Source organism: Melospiza georgiana, chromosome 3 (assembly GCF_028018845.1).
Source record: "Melospiza georgiana isolate bMelGeo1 chromosome 3, bMelGeo1.pri, whole genome shotgun sequence".
Taxonomy (NCBI): domain Eukaryota; kingdom Metazoa; phylum Chordata; class Aves; order Passeriformes; family Passerellidae; genus Melospiza; species Melospiza georgiana.
This window is the reverse complement of record NC_080432.1, coordinates 49494618-49513805: the sequence shown is the minus strand read 5'-3', so window position 1 is coordinate 49513805 and position 19188 is coordinate 49494618. Positions and strand designations below refer to the sequence as shown.

Here is a 19188-nt window from a genome sequence, read left to right as displayed (position 1 = left end):
CAGCTAAAGATCACAAGGTATTTGGTGCCTGTGCCTCTAAGTTCTAAAAGCAAACAGAAAGTGAGAGACAAATTAAAAATACTGTCTCATAAGCAACTTCCCTCAGCCTCCACAGAGCTCTACCTAATCATCTACCCAGTCTATTGCTTTGATAATGTAGTTAGCTTCCTTTGAAAAACAGTAATCAAAGACTTTTCCCAGTACCTTTGATTATTCTGATTTCTTAAGTATGGATTTTAGCTGATTAGAATTGTAATTTTTTCCTGTGCTGCAGGAATGAATAGCAATTGTAATTGAAAAGAGGACATGACCTCATTTCTACATTTATCTTTGGAAGCCCACACTATATCATTCTCCTTGGGATTTAATCTATTTAATAAAAATAAGAAATAGGGATAGCTCTCTTACACAAATGAATGTTATTGAAGATAAAATTGCACTTAATGTTGACAAAGTTATGACCTTTAAGATAACCACATGTTTTATAACCATTTTCAAGTGCAAAACAAATTGTGGCTTATTTAAAAAGCAATTCATTTTGACTAGAGCATGAGAAAAAATAATTACTCCCTTGTGCTAAGTTAATGCCAAGTCTCACAACAAGAAGGTGCCTTCTGCCAAATTCAGTAAAACTGCATTATTTTCCATATAGGATGCAAACCTCCCTCTCTCTGATGCAACTCTTCATATACCCTATGAGTGCTGCATGAGAATCTCCAGAAAAATCAGTGGCATCCCCAGAAAAATCTTAAGGCATTCACTGCTTTTTACCACCTTTACACATGCATGTCTTGAACATTTTGGCTAGCAAAATCTCTGAAAGCTCTAGGAGAACAGCAGACTTAAGCTTCAGACTTTCTTGCAGTAACACAGGTTTTTTGAGATGTACAGTCTGTATGTAAGTCCTGTTGGAGCATATTCCCCTCCTTTTTGGCTGAGACAAGGCCTCACAGGTGCCCTCACACTTTGTGCTCCCTCTTATTTAGGGCAACAATGAGCAGAAAATCTCAATGTCACTTCATCTCAAGAACAAGGTGCTGAATGACAGACTAAGGCAGAAGATAAACACACATGTGGGTGTCTATCTTGAAGATAACACTGCATGTATAGTTGTATACATTGATGTGTACCAGTTATTTTCAAATAACTTCTATTCTTAAACAAGTAAAACACTGCACAAGGGCTTCCAGACAAAAACTTCAGCCAGGGAGTTGCAAAAAGCACAGCTGAAAATGAGCACAGCATAATTCTGCTGAATTCTACAATACCCCTAGAAGTTTGCACAAGTTATAATGATCAAAGCAGCGAAATGCTTCTTGCATGCAACATCTTTAAGAAAACGCCTGCACCAGAAGAAAACTTAATTAAACAAACACGTTTCTTGCAAGTGGTTTGCTAATCACATTTGTTTTACAGCATCACACATTGTTTGGGTATCCAGATGTGACAAATGTCCACACCTGGCTCTTGAGAAACTGGACAAAATTTGAACCACTTAGTTTTTTCCAGACAATTGTGCTGTGCTATGCTCACAGTTTTTGTAATCTCTTTTCTGCTTTCTCTGTGAAGTGTTATAAAACATTGAGGTAAATAAGCTAATCCAAAAATCAGAGGCCATTATGTGGAAAAACACTGCATGTCTTCTTGAGGTGATTGTCTCTTTAGTTTCCAAGGTGCAAAAAGCAGTCTGTAATATCCTGTACTTCAGAAAATTTTGAAGGGATATAATGAAAGCACAGAAGAACTTCTTCCACTTCAAGAGATTAAGTATTTTTGCAGGACTTGCAATATTTACAGAAGTCTTCAGCAAACAAACCATGGCTACAGAAATTAACCATTCTGTCACTGGGTGGAGAAGCTGTAAACTTGGTTCCAGATTTTTAAATGAGACAAATATCTTTGAGTAAGGGAATGGTTTTACTCTTTTTTCTTGTTTGATACAACCCCTCTTCTTTTGCCTTGAAAATGTCTGAAACTATTTTGTCTTGAAAACTGCCTTTAAGCAGGAGTAAGAGTTAAAGTATGGACCTATCGTGACAGGCCAGGTGATGGAGAGCTGCAACAGCTACCATGAGTTCTTGGGCTGTTTGAAAAGCACCAAAGCAGTCTGAAGAGAAGTTTGAAATTTCATCTGAAGTCTACTTAGAGCAAGTTAGATTAGCAGTTGTCACAAATGATACCATATTATGTCTTCTGTCTGTGGGAGGCAGAAGGACCTGTGATCCATTACACCACATTTTTCTTTGATTCTTGCCAGGGTATCTCTGCATCTGCTGCAATTCATGAAGATCTTGAAGACAGATGAGAGCAAAATTATTTGATGAAAATTTCCAGTCCATTGCATCATCAGCCCACATTTCTTGAAGCTGATGCAAGAGATGTTGGGACTCAGCATGAATGATGTTAAGTGTGTTAAGTTCTTCCACAAACATATTCTCCAAATAGCTCAGGACCAAAGAGTATCAGTGTGCTGGGGAGATTTTATAAGATATCCTTACTCCTTGTTGATGACGAATGCAAGAGTTGCTGTCACTCATGGAATGTGGATGTGTCCACATTCCATGTGTCCATTCCAATCCAGTGTAATCAGTTATGATAAAGTGTGTTACAAGTTTGTCTTGAGCAAACAGCATTTGTTTAGCCCAGGGGGAACTGCTCTTCTGCCTGCATCACTTGAAGAGGAGGATTCCTGACCTGTTGCTGTGAGGGAGAAGGTGAGGACTGCCTTCCAAGTGCTGTGTGGAGGATAACCTAGCAGCAGAACACTGTTTGGTAGAACAGCTGTAAGAAGCTGTATCTTGCAAAGCATCAGCAGTTACAGAAAGCACACCAGAGACCAAAAAGCTTTTATGAGCTAATGCCCCACGTACAGTGAGACCTTAAATGCCTCTTAGCTACTTTTCACTGCTAGTGTGAGATAAGAAAGCAATTGAGATAGAATCTTTCCTGGAGCTTGCTGGTAAGTAATCTTGCATTCTCAAGGTGACCATGAGTAGTGCAGCAAATGTACCATATCAGATGGTAGCCAACAACAGAGAAGAGGGAGTAGCTTTGAAATGCTTCAATAGAAAAAAATATCAGTTTGCCAATTATGGGACAATTAAATTGTTTTACTTAAGAGAATTTTTTTTCTACAACACAGCATTTCTTGCTACATATATTGTACATCTTTCACTTCTTTATTTTGTTTTTGCAAGCTCAGTACCTAGATTGCAGTTTGAGACAGTGCAAGCTGTGAGCTCCAGTAGATCCTGCTGGAACTTGTCATCTACTAAATGCTTTTCTTTCATGTGCACTCTTGCCAGTGCACATGTGTGACTGTGGTGGCTGGCTGCAGGTTCCCAAAACCAGCTGGAGAAGAAGTTTTAATTAGCAGACCCCCATTAGACTAGCATATACTGGCAGAAGCTTTTGTAATACAGAGCCTATGTGTCAGAACTTAAACAAGGTTTGGAAAGGCTGACTTGTTCTCAGCAATAATATCAATTGGTCTTCCAATCTTACTGTTGGAAGCACATGTCCTAACTTTTTGTATGTGGAAAGATGACAGGTACTATTTCTAAGAATCCATTAAATATGTGGCTGTGTTGGTGGGAACGAATGGTTGGCAGTGTAGAGAAAGAAAGAGAGGCAACATATATTTCATCTCCATTCTTAAAAGAGTTCACTCCTATACCTGAAATACTCAAGATCTTATTCAATAAAATTAAGTCAGCAGCTGAGTCCCTAAGCTTACCTTCACACTGATCTCCAGTAGATGACAAGGAGTAGCCTTGGCTACAGATACATCTGAAAGATCCTTCTGTGTTCCTGCAGCGTCCATTTGTACAGACTGATCGCTGCTGGCATTCGTTAATATCTGCAGAGACAGTGAAACTCTTACACATCTGAAAATACCAGCTACTCATCAAATGGTACAAAGACCAAGTCTGACCAAAACAGCAAAGCACGGTATCAGTATCCAGTACTGCTTAACTTGTTTGTGTTTATTAAATACAGTCAATGTAATGCATAAAATTGTATGAAACTGCAGACTGTGTTTTTTCCTTGAGACGATGGTGTTCAACATTCTCTCCTGTAATTTATCCCTCATGCACAATGGGGTACACACAGACTCACAAATACACACACATGCTGCCTGAGAGCTGCTTTTGTTTCTGTTATATCTGGCAGAGGTAACAAGTCAGCCGCTCCAGTGAATCAGCAAAACCCACAAAATACTTTCCAGCAGGATCACCACCTTTTAACAGGGTGTGGTTTTCAGATGCACACTGACAGGCTAATCCCCTATTAAGTTAAGGCTCCTTGAAATTCTTGCCTTGTAGCAGTATGATTAATAACTGGAGAAATGTCTCTTTGCTTCCACAACACTGCTAATCCCTCTGTGCTTCAGCTCTCATAAACTGGGGTCAGCCTGAGCTAACAGATGGATTTGAACATCAAATTTATATTTTCCTATGGAAAACTCAAAGTATTGGAGGCAAGTGGCACTTTGAATTCAGAACATAGCACATGCCTTGTTTGAGCTAGGAAGCCTATTTTCCCTCTGTTATTTGTAAAATATTCATTAAGAACCATAAGACCCAGTGTTTAAATTGACATGGTGAGTTCTTGGTCACTTCTAGCATTTTGGCACAGCTGAAGGTCTTTCTGGAAATACACTTCAATTCAAACGGGAGAGTGCTACTCAATGAGGTTTTTCAGGTCTGTGTTATGGCTGAACAGTCTGACCTCTTAAGTAACGGTTCCTTGCAACCACAGAAGTTTAGAATTTAAGGATCACTGAAATCTGTGAGGCTCCATGAAGCAGCTGGGCATGTGTACGGGTCCTTACTTAGAAGGGTGCACTTTAAGAAGAACAGTCTGCACATGCCAGCTCAGCTTGGCAAGGGCTCTTTTCCATGAAAGGCTCAGAGGAAGCAGTCAAATTTTGTCTACATATTTTCCCCAAGATCAGTCTGCTGTGTGTCCTGAACAGCACATTTAACTCACTCAAGACACTTAACTTACACTGATGTTTTGTTTCAAACTTCCTGACAAATTTATATGAACGATCATTTAGTTTTACTGTATTATTTTTAGCACTCAGAAGTCTGAAAGTATTTGGTGCTGTACAGAGACATTTAGGGAAGGCTGAGGGAAAGGCAAAAGAAGGAAATCCAACATCTGACAAGAAACATGTAGGTGACTGTGCACTTCCACAGCCTGGAGACACTGTCTCAGATTTTCACCTTTAGGGAAAAGTTTCAAGTACTCTCTAGTTAAGGAGAGGAATATTTATACCTCCTGTACATGCTCTAGGTTCACCCTCACACTACTTCACCCTAACTTCAGACCTAATTTTGTTCCACTGGAGAAGTCTTGACGGGAATTTTAGATGTGGAAGAAATGTGGAAACTGACACTTTAGGGGCACGGGAACTGTTCCTAGAAACACACCACCAAGCTCTCTCTCTCTCTCAGTGTACTGCTGGAAATACACAGACACCAGTGCAGGCAGGGTTAACTGCTCAGTGGTAACTGACACTGCTGGGCTCCAAAGGGCAGCAGCCTAGGTTTTTTGATTTCACTCACCCACATGGTAGGGAAAAAAAAGATAGAAAGAAAAGCAAAAGCCACTGTCCTTAAAGCTCTGAAATGCCAGATATGCCATGGATTTTGCAAATATTCCAGTTTTAGCAATATAAATATTACTACATGTTCTTGACTGGCTTTATAACATATGTCAAGATCTACAATGTGATCATAGAAACCATAAAATGGAAATACACATTCTTACATTTCTGTGTTTTTAGCATCAGTGTTATACATTTAAAAGCAAGATTAAAAAAAATTAAAAATATTATCTGAAAGGTAAATGCAACCTCATGAATTTTAGTAATATTCTTTCTTTCTTACCTTCACACTGATCCTTTGATGCAGAGAGTTTGAAACCCTGGGCACAAAAACACCTGAAGGATCCCTCTGTATTCTCACAACGTCCATTTGTACAGTGACTGCCATACTGACATTCATTTATATCTGTGAATAAAAAAAAAGTGCAAGAAATTAACTGGGGTACAACCACCTTTCAGTTGAGCTTGGGAATATATTCAAATTACATCATAAAGATGACTATTATTCCTGAGGAATTTATTTCAATGCGATTTTAGCACTTCATGCAGGTCCCTTTGTAAGGCTACTCTACACACTCATCAAGGAACTTAACTGGATTATGCAAAATATCTCCTCCTAGTCACAAACCATCCTTTCTTTAGAAAGGTTGAAAGCAGCTTTTATTTCCTATACACTATCCCATGCACATCTACTTTCATCCTTCACTGAAAGGTATTAATTAGATGGGCCACTTTCTTTAGCCAACATGAAAATTGCTGTGTTGCTACTTAACAGTAATTTTCAAGAATTCCTTCTGAAGGCAATTTGTATAAATCAACAAAGCAAAAAGCAAACATAAAGATAAAACAAGAAACATATTTTACTATAAATCCAGCCAGAATTAATTCTGTATTCTAAAATAACAATTAGAAGTGGTTTTCACAGGAAAAAAAATAATTCAAATTTTATTTCTTTCTTTCGGGTTTGCAGTAGTCAGCGCATGTCCTTGTTTTACGGAAAAATGCTGTATTTTTTTAGCTTCATTGATGCAGGAAAAGAACTACCCTTTGTTTGTTTTTATGTGCCAGAAATCATATTACTCCCAATTATCCTGTCTTCTGCCACCACAAAGCACACAAAACCCATCAGCTAATTATTTGAGGCACTGGAGCCATTTAGACAGCTGTAGCACAGGGAGAGCTGGAAGATTCGACATCTTTAAACCATCATCAGAACCCTTATTAGCTGTTGTGAATATGTGCAGTAACTATTTTCCTCACATGTATTTAGAGGCGTGGCTCTTTGCAAGCTCCTGTACCACCTGCCTTTGACAAAGCCCATCTTTCCCCCACAAACAAAATCACCACTATCATCCACATTCCCAGTGACCTACAACTCTCAGTTCCTCACTTGAGCCTCTAGCTCTGTAAATAACATGGCCTGTTGCAGCCTGGCCAAGAAGAAGGAGTGACAGACATCCTTGGAGATATGACAGCACAGATCCACAGGTGCTGTGCTATGGCATTCAGTGGTGCTACTCCTCATTGCTTTCTCCAAGGCTTATCTCCCACTCACTAGTGTTGCTAATTGTGCTTGCTCTACAAAACACAATCTTTGCTCTCCATGTACATGATCAATGCTCTGACTGAAGAATCTGTTCAAACACAGAGAACCCAATTCAAGCACACAAATTTCCAACCAAACAACAAAACTGCTTCTTACAGATTCACTTGCATCTCCAAGCTGCTTGACAAAGAAATCTGGAACACTATTTCTGATTTTTGGATGGGATTCAAAGATCAAGAGTTTTCCACATGATGCCAACAGAAAAGCCAGGAACAGAACTTAAATTTTCTGAGATGAAATCCAGAGTTATAACTGATTCTGTTGGTGCTCCCTACAGTAGGGCTAGAGGTATTTGGATTAGCTCTGCTTACCTCTGTATTAGTTTTGGTATCTTCTAATGGGATCCTTAAAACTGTACAATTTGAATATTGATAGTTAAACCATGCAGCTTCAAAATCCACCACAGTGATAATCGCAAGGATGAAGTGATTTAGAAAGTTTTGCCAATCTACTTTTAAAATTTGTTCATCAATACACAGAAGTGTGATCTAGATACATCATGATATCTGACTTTATTTGAATGTGAAAATGTGCAGAGAAAAATGGAATAAAAAATTAATCAGTGGTTGAAAGTGAACTTAAAAATCAATTAATTATTTCAAATAGTCCCTGTACAACACAAATGCAGTGAGGGACCTGGGACAGTGACAATTTCAAGACAATGAGGAGTCAGGCTGTGCAAGTGTCCTTTTCCATTTCTTCCAATACATACCGAACATTCCCACCTAAACTCCAGATAAATGTAGTCTACCTGAGTTTGAAGTGAACTGATGGACTTGGCTTAATAAAACAGAAGTGGCTATGTTCCTGCCTTTAAATCCTGCAAGATTACAATATAAATGGCATCAAAGACCTATCTGTAGGATAAAGTGCAGGCAGAGGAATGAAGTGAAGTAAAAAAATTACTGAAAACAGCATTGTGGAAAAACAGAAGAGCTGCAACTGATCTAAACTAACAGGAGAAACAAATGAATTTATGGAACAATGGATTTAAATACCCTTCACAGATAATGGGAAATATTTTCCTTTTTGGTGTATTTAAGTGGTGCCATATTGCAGAACTACAGATTTAAGAAAAAATGTCTGCATTACATTTTCTAAAATATGTATGGCTCATTTCCAACATGATGTAAGCCTAGGATAAACAAAAAACGGAGTGATCACATCACTAATGAAGTGAGTAAGAATGTCTAGGCTTAGAACATTTCATAAGACAAAGGAAAAAAGGAAAGCTACATGAAGTAATACAAGGAAAAAATTATCACTTTAAATCAAGACATATTCCTTGCATGACTTAGTTCTGAGCAAAGAACTGACTTCTCTCATTCCCCTCCTACTAACCTGGTTAGCAAGATTGAAACAACTGAAAGTTTTGTCAGGGAATTTTCAACCAAGCTATTTCCATAAATAGGTACAGAAATAAAGCTTAATATTGGGAAAGAAGGCAAAATTAGGCCAACATTTTTGCAAAAGAAAAAAAAAAGGAGTTAAGTAAGAGCACTCTTAACAGAGTACATATGCCACATTCTTTGCAAGGGCACCAGGAATGTAGGCAGGTGGGCAGGAATGAAACAAAGATCAATGTGGAGTAATTAGTGCGAAAAGAAACCCATTAATTTGTTGTAAACATTTTGTAGTTTGTTACAACTCCATTAAATCCATGAAATTACCAGAGAAATACATTCCTCCACAGTAAGTCAAATGACAAGACCAAATATGCAGCTACGACATGGCAGATCAGACAGTAAAGACCTCTTCAGAAAACAGGGTAGTTGAAAAGGGTGTAATCTGCACAGCAAAATTGGTGGTGAGGTGCTGACAGCCACACCATTGGCTCCCTGCAACTTGGCTCTAATCTTGATCCATAGATCAGCACCACACTTGCAGCTGGAGCACAGCAGATCCCAGCCACCAGAGCTGCTTCAACCAAACTCTGCCCTTAGACTGCTTTGTGAACTAAACCACATCACAGCACCGGGAGCCATTACAAAATAAGCCATGGAAGTACACTGACAATCTGCCCTACAACAGTAATGCAAACACCCTCTGTATAGGTCATTGTACACCTGTTTAGGCAACATGGTTACTCCAACAATCACAATTATAGGGCATGTGTTACATCGAGTGGGAGGAATATTCGCAACAGATAGCAGATCCTTCACAACTGATGCTAAATTTAAGTTTCTGGTAGTGTCCCAAAAAGTGGCACTCAAAACTGTAAAAGATTATTTCCTTTTGCACAATGGATTAGTTTGCACTTTCTTACCTCCATTTCAAATAGTCAAAACTGATTTTGAAAAAAAAATTAATCTAACATTTACAAAAAAATCAACAAAAGTAAAATGCGAGAAATCTGTCCTAAACCCTCAAACTAAAGTTAGACAAGGGGCTTTAAGATATACTAATGTGTTGCTAGAAGTACAGACAATTAAAGACTTTAATTAACATGCTCCATGAGCAAACTCTCGAATATATTCCACTGAAAAACCTGAGTTGTACTGATGTATTAGCACTCGTCTTTTCCATTTTTCCACTTGTCTTTGCCAAACCACAGCCTACTAGTATTTCACTGACAATACATCCCCTTTCTGTTCCATATTTTCTATTTCAAGAATTTTGTTTTGTAATTATATTATTTGTAGTCTAGATTTATCTACAGTAAAACAAGATTTCCTCTTATGTACTGTGTCTGAGAACATAAAGCAATTTCAAAAATCTCATATTTTCAGTTATTCTTGAATGAAATGAGGACCCAGGGCACAGTGATGTCATCAGATTGTAACACTGATTGAATATGAAACACAGCACCTCAGAACAAGAGCTACAACCAGAGAGACAAAGAGTACTAAACATACCATGGCACTGTCCATTCCAGCCTCTGAACCCCACTCTGCAAGGAATGCACTGGTAGGAGCCAGGAGCATTAAGGCACTGTGCATCGGGACAGGTACTTGGAGTCAGGCACTCATCGATGTCTTCAAAAGAGAAGATAAAAGGAAATACTGGTCAAAGCCATAGCAGAACACTGAATAATAATCTGGTTACTCTGACTCTCTTCCTGAGATACTAAAGCATTTAAAGAGTTGTGTAATTTATCTGATAGAGGCACAGGAAAGAACAAGTTCACACATATTTGTACCGGCAAAGGGGCATCTCAGAATAGCTCATAATACATGCAGCTGAATCTGAATTCTCTGTTTTACTAAAAATCTTTGGTAGGTGTTCCAGAACATACAGCATATCAGATTTCTGGCTACCACATGTAAAAATAACTTTCCTTTACATGTTACTCCTTTATCATACTGAAGTGCCTGAGATTCTTCCTATAGTGAGACTTTTGAAGTTCATTGGAACTTCAGTAAAATTGTAACTCTGGCTTCCAAAAGTAAAGCACAATTTGGTATTTTCCAATGCTATAGAGTTATTCAGCATGCAAGTGCTATTGGGACAAAAACATAATTGTGTGAATAAGAATCAAAGAGGTTTACATGGAGTAAGGAGTTAATTTTGGCTGAAAGAAGGCACAAGCCACATCACGGACGCTGGCAATGTTTAGGGTGAGAGAGAGACTTTCTGCATCAGGCAGGGTCCTAGAATGCCCATGACAAGAAGAGAGAGGTCCTGAAAAGTCATGGAACTCATATTCAGGCTCTGAGCAAGAACAACTTCTCATCCTGCCCCTAGGAAACCCAGACATCCAACATATGCAATCTAGAGGAGATTGCACACAGAAAACAACATTCAAAGACAAGTTGCTGTTAAGTGACCAATGATCAGAAGATTCTGGAATTAAAACTGTGTAGGCAGTCTCCTTGCAGTCTGCTCGCATGTGTGAGATCATTTTATAATATGGTATTTAATTACATAATAATTAAAATCTTTCACATTAAATACTTCCTTCATGCAGCGCACAGAACTAATTAAATTGTCAGTCACCTCTAAACTCAGCTTCCTAAGCTTCCATCCTTTTCCAGCCCCAGGCCTAGCAGTTTTGTCTTCTGCAATTAAGGACTGCTACTCGAGCACAGATCATAGGGAGGGAATTCACTCCTAGTTTTAAGAACAAGCTCACAGAACTCAAGGAGCTCCCAACACTTGTAATTTAACTGGACAATGCTCCAAGGTTGAGAGAATTGAATATTCCAGCTCCAAACATCTCACTGGATGTAGGCAAATCACAATTTTTCGTAAAATCACGATTGTCCAGCTTAGAATACTTTCTCATAAAAACACTAACAGGCTTCTTCAGTGGCTACAATGCAGACCTGGAAAAGTTTCTCATTAAACTGCTGTACTGCTGTGGGAGTTTTTTTGTTTTTTTGGGTTTTTTTTTTTTTTAACTTAATTAACAAAGAAAATTACACTTCTGCTCCAATTTCTTCTCAGAATTGTGGACTGTGTCTGCCTTCAGAACATGAATGATGCACCTGGTTCAGAAATTTTTAGTCAAAATAAAGTCTAGATGTAGCAAAGCATTAAAAAAATCACAAGAAGATTCTATGAGAATTCTTCATCCTGTACAATGATGTTCAGCTATGACTAAAACACTGTTCTACAGAAACAACAGAATTTACAAGATCTACGCACTTTTTACATTCCCCTGGCTAGGCCTGTGACAGAGCTTGTGTGAGTACAGCTTGAAGGCAGAATGAGGATGGGGTGAGGAAGTGCAAGTGAGCCCTGAGTATTGTGTGCAGCCTGGAGGATTCTTGCCTTTGTTTTTGAACTGTGGAGGGGGTGGAAGGAAGTTTTTTGTGAAATTAGAAATCTGTCAGTAGAGTGATGACATGGTGAAATGATTCCCCAAATGTATCATTTCCTTGGTTTGATGGATTAATGTAGGAGCATTTTCCCCTCAAGCAACCTTAAATAACTTTCAGGAGAGAATTTGGTTTAAGAAATTACATTTTGTTAGGTTAAATTATAGAGGACTACCACCACACTATTTAAAATACAAGTTAATAACAAATTTGATGTAGTGTAAGAGTCTGATTTATAGCCTAACTGAATTACAGATTCCCTAGTCAGAGAAGATTTGCAAAGACTAGTTGTAAGAGTGGAGTTTGTGAAGCATTTAAATAAATAAAAAAAAAATTGGAATAAGACTCTTTTATCATTGCTCAGAGCAGCAAATATATCCATGGCAGCTTTAAGTTGCTTATTTTCCAGGCAATCTAACATGTCATCAATTTTATTCTATCCTATGTAACTTAGACTAAAGCATAAACAAAATCATGTTTAAAATGAAATGATTTCTTGGGGGTTTTAGTTCACCATTCAAGTTGAGAACGAAAAAACTACCAGGAAAATAGACCAAAATATCACACTAAAAAGCTTTGAAGGTCAGATGTGCTAGGATCTCCTGCAATGTGAAATATCTGCTTGATATGGATATTAAAAAGTCAGCCTATCATTTGCGACCTGATATAATATAGGAAAAGTTAATTTCTTCTTTTAAACAAAAACTTGGCAAGCAGGCAAGGACTAACAATGAAGTTAGTGATTCCATGGCAAGAGATGATAAAATGGCTGTTCCAAGATGGTTCTGTACACAGTGGGGGAACTCCTTTACAGCATCTTAAATTCAAATAGCAGGAATTGAATTGCAGTTCCAGACACCAAATAATGACAAAGATTGAAGAGCACTCACAAAGGCTTCTTGTTTAAGATTGCACCCCCTGAGATTTGTCCCCTTGCAGCTCAAGCTGCAGTGCAAAGCCTCCCTTGAATAGAGGGAATGTTCATCGTTCCAAATAGCAGTAGTTTGGCACTGGTTTTGTGCTATCAATAAATGGTGCAATGAAGTGCTATCAGTATCAACCATCACCACCAGGGAAGAGTCCAAACCTACCTTCACATTCCCCTCTCCTGTTCATTTGGTAGCCACTATCACAATATTCACATCTGTATGAGCCAAGAGTGTTTATACAAAAGCCTTCTCCACAAGTGTGAGGTCTTGAACATTCATCAAAATCTGCAGATGACAAAGAGAAGTTCAGAGAAGCTGCTTCACCATCAAAGTATCAAATGCTTGCATCTCCTCAAAACTCTGCTTTAACTAAACACTAAGTAGTAAGTTTGGATTTCTGAAGCTGTTTGCAAGCCACCTCACTGCTTGTAATCAGAGAGATAGTGAGTTTGAGAAACAGCCAGGGTATAGAAGGTGGCCTGGGAGCATCCCTATGGCTGCAAACACAATGTGTGTTGCTGCATCTATGCAGTGCCCAAGGCAGACCTAACCTAAGGCAGACAACAGCCCATTCAGGCTGTTTGTGTTGTTTTGTGAAGTCTGTGGCTGTTTGGAGCTGTGTTTAAAAATATGGTTTGTTTCAGCTTCTACTCATTGAAAGTGTTGAATATTTGTATTTTATACAGCAGGTGTTTTTACTTATTGGTAGTTTTCTTAAACAATGATATACTAAATAAATTCTTGTTTTCCAACAAACAAACATTCTGAAAAGGAGTATCAGCTAATAAACAGGTGCCTTGCTCACTACAACACCTGGTGAGAGACAGTGAAATATACTTCCAGACATCAGTCCAGTACCACTGACATTGAGGAAAAAAGAGTTGAAATGGGGACTTCAGAAGGGTTTAGCTATGCTTCTTGAATAATTTTGATATTTTTATTTTCTATATAGAAGACTAATTATTACCAACGCAGTCAGTTCCATCTTCACTGGCCATGAATCCAGCTTGGCAAATACATAGGAAACTTCCTTCTGTATTTTCACAGCGTCCAAGGGAACAGAGATGTGGTGCCTGATCACACTCATTAATATCTGTAAAAGAAATTAAAACATAAGACTATAGAATAACGTATATAGTTGTGATTTTTTGTGCCTTCTGTGCCATGCACTTGAAAAGACTGATCTTGTAATTATTTTAACTATTGGAAAAGGTGTACACGTTTTCTCTCAGAGATGAAAAAAAGATGCATTAAATAGTTTTGGTTGGAGAAAAATGCTCTTACTGGCTTACACTGTAAGAATATTGCATTGGCCTGAAGAACGTGACATGATTACAGTTCAAATCACTACACTGTGTGCAACACGAGCACAAGCTGCAAGCATGGAATGTTAATAAAATTCGGACGAAATAAAGGGATTCTAAGTTGCCATTTGGCCGTGTTGCATAATTTATTTTTCAATACTGCAGTTGCACCTGACAGCATGTGTTACAGCGTGAAGCTGCTGAGCTTTGGTGGCATGAACATTTTATAGCATTTAATCTGTAGATACAATACACCCTTTCTGATCCAAGTTACAGAGCAACCAGTGTACTCTGAATGAAGAAAAGATACCAATACAGCTGCTTCCAAATCTGAAATGGCTCATGTAGGACCCCTTTGTGCTCTGCCTTATGTTCATCAGAGAATCATCATCTAGATTTACTAGCTTAAAAGGGGATGGAGACCTTACTTTGCAGATCTCTCACTGTGCTTTTGGGTTGTTTAGGATACACCTTCTCTTTTCAGTAGCAGGCTGAAAGGAATGACATAACAAAATGCCTGGACTTAGTCTGCCTGCAGAGCTGGTAGCGGGGTAAATCACTGTGAGAAGCAGGCACAAATTCATTCTTTTTCCAAACAGAAGGGTATTTCCTCCTAGTAGTCTGACTTTTAGATACCTGATACACAGCTGAGAGAAGATGGTCTGCCTATTTCTTTTTCTCTCACATCACAATGGGAGATGTCTTTACGCCATTTCATTAAATTCACGCTAATTTTAGAGCAGCTGAAATGCTGTATTAGAGACTACCTCACAAATTTTATTTGGTATAGAAAAAAATGCCTTGTAGTTTGAACACCTGACTGCTCTGGAGAGATTGCCCGTAACCAGATTCTACATTTCAAGCATTTCATAGCACGGTTATTTCGGATTTTTGAAAGCACCATTTCATACCAATGCATTTTGTCTGCTGATCATTAAGTTTGAACCCCTTGTAGCAGATGCAAGTGTATCCCACAGGCAAATTAACACAGTGTCCTGCTCCACAGATATCAGGATTAACTGTACATTCGTTGATTTCTAAGCAAAGAAAGAGAAATTTCATGTTAAACTTACATAGCTCAGTAAGTGCACAATACTCTGTAATCCAAGTAGAAAGCTCAGGCATGAAAACAACTGTAAATCAAGTCTGCAACTCCTGAATTTCTCTAATGGATATCTTATCTGAGAGAATCTAGAAACCGTCTGCACTTTCCCTAGTGACATAATCTTATGTCCCATCCAAGATCTATAAATTAGTACATAAAATTTAAAGTAAAATGAAGATAAAATAAGAAAATATATATGGCTCAATCTTTGCATTGCACATTAAGAAAATAACTGCAGTGAGTTTTTGATCACAGTGGGTATCCTGATTTATAGAATACTCATCTACTAATGGCTTGGATGTATTTTGTAAGATAAGGAGATTCAGATATGGGCAGCATTGAATGCTAAATCCTTACAGTAGTTTTAGAAATTCCTGAAGTATAAGTGTTACTGCAGAAAATACTAATTACTATCTTCAGTTGCAACAAACTAAGATTATACTGCAGTATGGAATTGTAATTCCTGAAAAAGAAGAAATTAAGTGTAAAGAAGAATTGTTTATCTAGACTTTAGAAGCAGGTCACATTTAAATTTACCTAAATTTTAAAGTACAGAAATAAGGCACTCAAAAACTTCTCAGCTTAAACTGCAGTCAGTTTTTTAAATCCTGTTTAGGATTTTGTCCTACAAATCTTACAGCACTTCTACTTTATTATCTCTGAACAACATTTTGATTTATAGCACGCAGCAACTTCTAGTTCTACTAATTTTCCTGAGGAAATAAAAAACAGAGCATGGAAAACTACCATTTTCTTTTTACTAAGTGATGTGAGCTCCCAGCAATGTAACTTTCTCTCCTGGTAAAGAAGCTGGGAGCTGGCTGGTAGAAGGGGCACAGTCACAGAAGAGCTGACTTCCAAGTTCTACTTTGATGATCACAACTATTTGAACCTTTGTATGGGACTGATAAACTGTAATTATAGCAAACTGAAGGCAGCAGTTTGCTATAATTACTATAAGCAGAATGCTTACAGACAGACAGGATTCTCTCTCTACTCTTACAGTACATTCCAGAGGATTTAACTGTAGACAGAATTGTACAACTGGGTGATTTAGACCCTGCGTGCATTGCATCAACTTAAAAATCCATTCCTGCATGAATGAAAAGCCATTTTGAAGAGTTCATTTTTTATTAAAGTATGTGAAATTTCTCCCTCTGAATGGAAACCAGGAAACCTCTTTGTAGGCCTAAATATCTCTACAATATACAAGAATGCATCTTACAGTATTCACCAGGATATTGCAAACACTTCAAAGCACCTGTGTTCATTCTGGTTCATTCTAACCAATGTGAATTGCTCTCATGTATACAAATATGGTACATTCACCTTTTGGCTTCTAAATGTATGGCAAAAGAACTTTTGATGTCTTTTTGACACAGCTGTCATTTAGACAAATTTCAGCTATGGCAGGTGCATTACTTGCATTTCTGTTATTTTCACTTCTTGACACATAGACGTAGATGAGGCAACTCTAATACATTAAATAAGGATGAAGCACAAACATCAAAAGAACATTTCAAAACAGATCTTAATGTCCCACCTGCTTTTTGCAGAACATTCGATCTATATCCCTTGAACTCTACACCCCTCAAAGAACATCATCATGTATACTTCATGAAAACACATGCAGACTGTCTAACAACCTGACTTGTATTCAAGAAGTATTCAGTTCTGGACTTGCCTTGCAGATCTGCAAAGAAAGTCCAGAAATGAATCTGAGGTGAATTATTAATTTTATCTTCTGTCCTTTACATGTGGACTCAAAAATGGCAGGTACATCCTGGAGGACCTGTCCTGGCTTTCTTGATAGTAGAAAGCCTCACTGTGCTGTTCTGCACTTTGTCCAGAATATTCCTTCTGTTCTACAACCATGTTCTCTTCACTATGGTAGCTCAGCAACAGCACAGAACAATAGTGTCAGAAACTCAGCAATTTCTTAATTTATTGCAGTTCTAAAAGAGAAGTACAATACCTGTAACTTGAGTAGGTGCAATAACTTGACTTGCACTGGAAGTAGAGGCTTCGGGAGCAACTTCAACAGGCAAAGGAGGGGATGTTTTCTCAATCACTACTGTGTGACATGGAATGGAAATCAATCACGTCCAAAAAACCCACTTTAAAGCATTCAAAAATCACAACCCTTAAAGAATTCACACATGAATAAGGTAGGCATTCTGGAGATTTTTGTTTATTCTGCTTTGACCCACAGTAGGAAAAAACCCGTGTAATTGAGGTTTTCATCTTTCTACTGCTTGTGAAAAAATGCCACTGAGTTGCTAAAGAAAGCAAACACAGTTGCAAAACTTTTGCAGCAAAAGTTATGCATAAATCTGCAAAGAGCCACCTAAGCATAGTTTCCTCTGGAAAGGAGTACAAGGCTTCACCTCTGCTGACATTAAAATTCTCATGCACATAATCCAGGATACCACTTCTTCTTAAAATATGTCTTTATCTCCTAAACAAGTCACTAAACCAATGCAAACCTTTCAATTCCTCCCACTTCTGCTTCCATGATTTCTTTTTTGACCATGGAGGAATTGTTTTTGAAGCTCCAATCATTTTTTCATTAACTTCTGTTAGAATTGCTACTTTCCCATTCTTTAAGAACTGTAAGCACTCTCTCATACTGAAAGAAAAGATAAAATAAATTACCTGGAAACTGTGGATGCAGGTTAATTGTTGAAATTCCGGGAGAAAGCTGAGGCTGCCCAGGCTCTAGATAAGGCTGCTTTTCTTGATCAATGGAAGCTAATTCCTAGAATCATAAAAAAAAATAACATTCTGAAAACATTCTCTTAATTCATAGCTACCCACAAACTCCTGGCTTGAGACATTGCTAATATTCTCACATGAGTGGCTTTTGATAGCAGATCATTAATCACCACCAATTTAAAACTGAATGAATGTGGAATACTATGTTTATACAATAGAACACAATTTAACACTGATTTTACTTGAAGCAGCCATTTCCTAGAGCTTCTAATTGCATCTTTGGCTTTGTCCCTCCATAACTCTCCCATTCTCTGGTCTTTAATTGCTTACAAATAGCATTTGAATGCAGTTCAGCATCACACAAAAGTATACAATCACATCTAGGTGTCTGGCAACTGTGAAAGCTTCCTTCTTAGCTACTGAACCCATCATCTTATTTTCACAGAAATGTTATACGCTTGTATGTCTGTAGGAAAATTAAATGGAGCACAGCTGCAATTATTCACAACAAATCCCATTATCTCCAGCACAGAAAACCTGAAACCTCCAGAACGGAGGACTTCACAAAGATAAACACTTACTCTTCTCCAATGAACACAGGACACCCTACACAATGAAATTAACTTAGGCACTAATACCAGCCTCACAAGCAGGTGTCACAAATGCTTCTCAAAGCTTCATAGCGTTTCTCTCTGATTTGTTTTCTCTGGCTGTTAGTATATGTGTCTCTTCTTCATACTCTCTGCATTTTTCAGTATCCTCTTTATAACAGTCTCCAGAAGGGGACAGAGCAATATATACCAGACCCTCCAGCAAATGTCTCTAAGAGAGGTTAAAGTAATCTCTTTCCTGTACCTCACTACCTGCCTGTTGCTGTACATTATAACAACACAAGCTCTTTTTGCCTCAGGGTTTGAGCAGCAAGTCCACAGTGACTTGTTTGTACACCATAAATTCTAATTTCAGTTATCTGTATCCCATCTCATACATGGTCTGCATTCTAATTTCTACATAAATTACATCATGTTTTACCTGATCAGGAGCTGCAGTTGCCACTAAAACCAGAAAGAAAAAAAGAGAATTAATCAGTTTTCACAAAACATTTTATTACATATTTTGTCACATTTGAAAGCAGTCGTCGCCATCACACAAAAA

General features: G+C 38.0%; 1 protein-coding gene across 1 annotated transcript in view; it reads right to left on the bottom strand.

Annotated features, from left to right (window-relative positions):
- Nucleotides 1–19188, bottom strand: part of LTBP1 (latent transforming growth factor beta binding protein 1) — a 187590-nt gene that overhangs the window by 45738 nt on the left and 122664 nt on the right. The window contains exons 13-21 of the mRNA XM_058019741.1: nucleotides 19066–19088; nucleotides 17974–18076; nucleotides 17294–17392; nucleotides 15125–15250; nucleotides 13877–14002; nucleotides 13072–13194; nucleotides 10076–10195; nucleotides 5898–6020; nucleotides 3737–3859 (exon numbers count right to left, since the gene is read on the bottom strand). Coding sequence (XP_057875724.1) covers nucleotides 3737–3859; nucleotides 5898–6020; nucleotides 10076–10195; nucleotides 13072–13194; nucleotides 13877–14002; nucleotides 15125–15250; nucleotides 17294–17392; nucleotides 17974–18076; nucleotides 19066–19088 — 966 coding nt within the window. The remainder of the gene's footprint in view (nucleotides 1–3736; nucleotides 3860–5897; nucleotides 6021–10075; nucleotides 10196–13071; nucleotides 13195–13876; nucleotides 14003–15124; nucleotides 15251–17293; nucleotides 17393–17973; nucleotides 18077–19065; nucleotides 19089–19188) is intronic.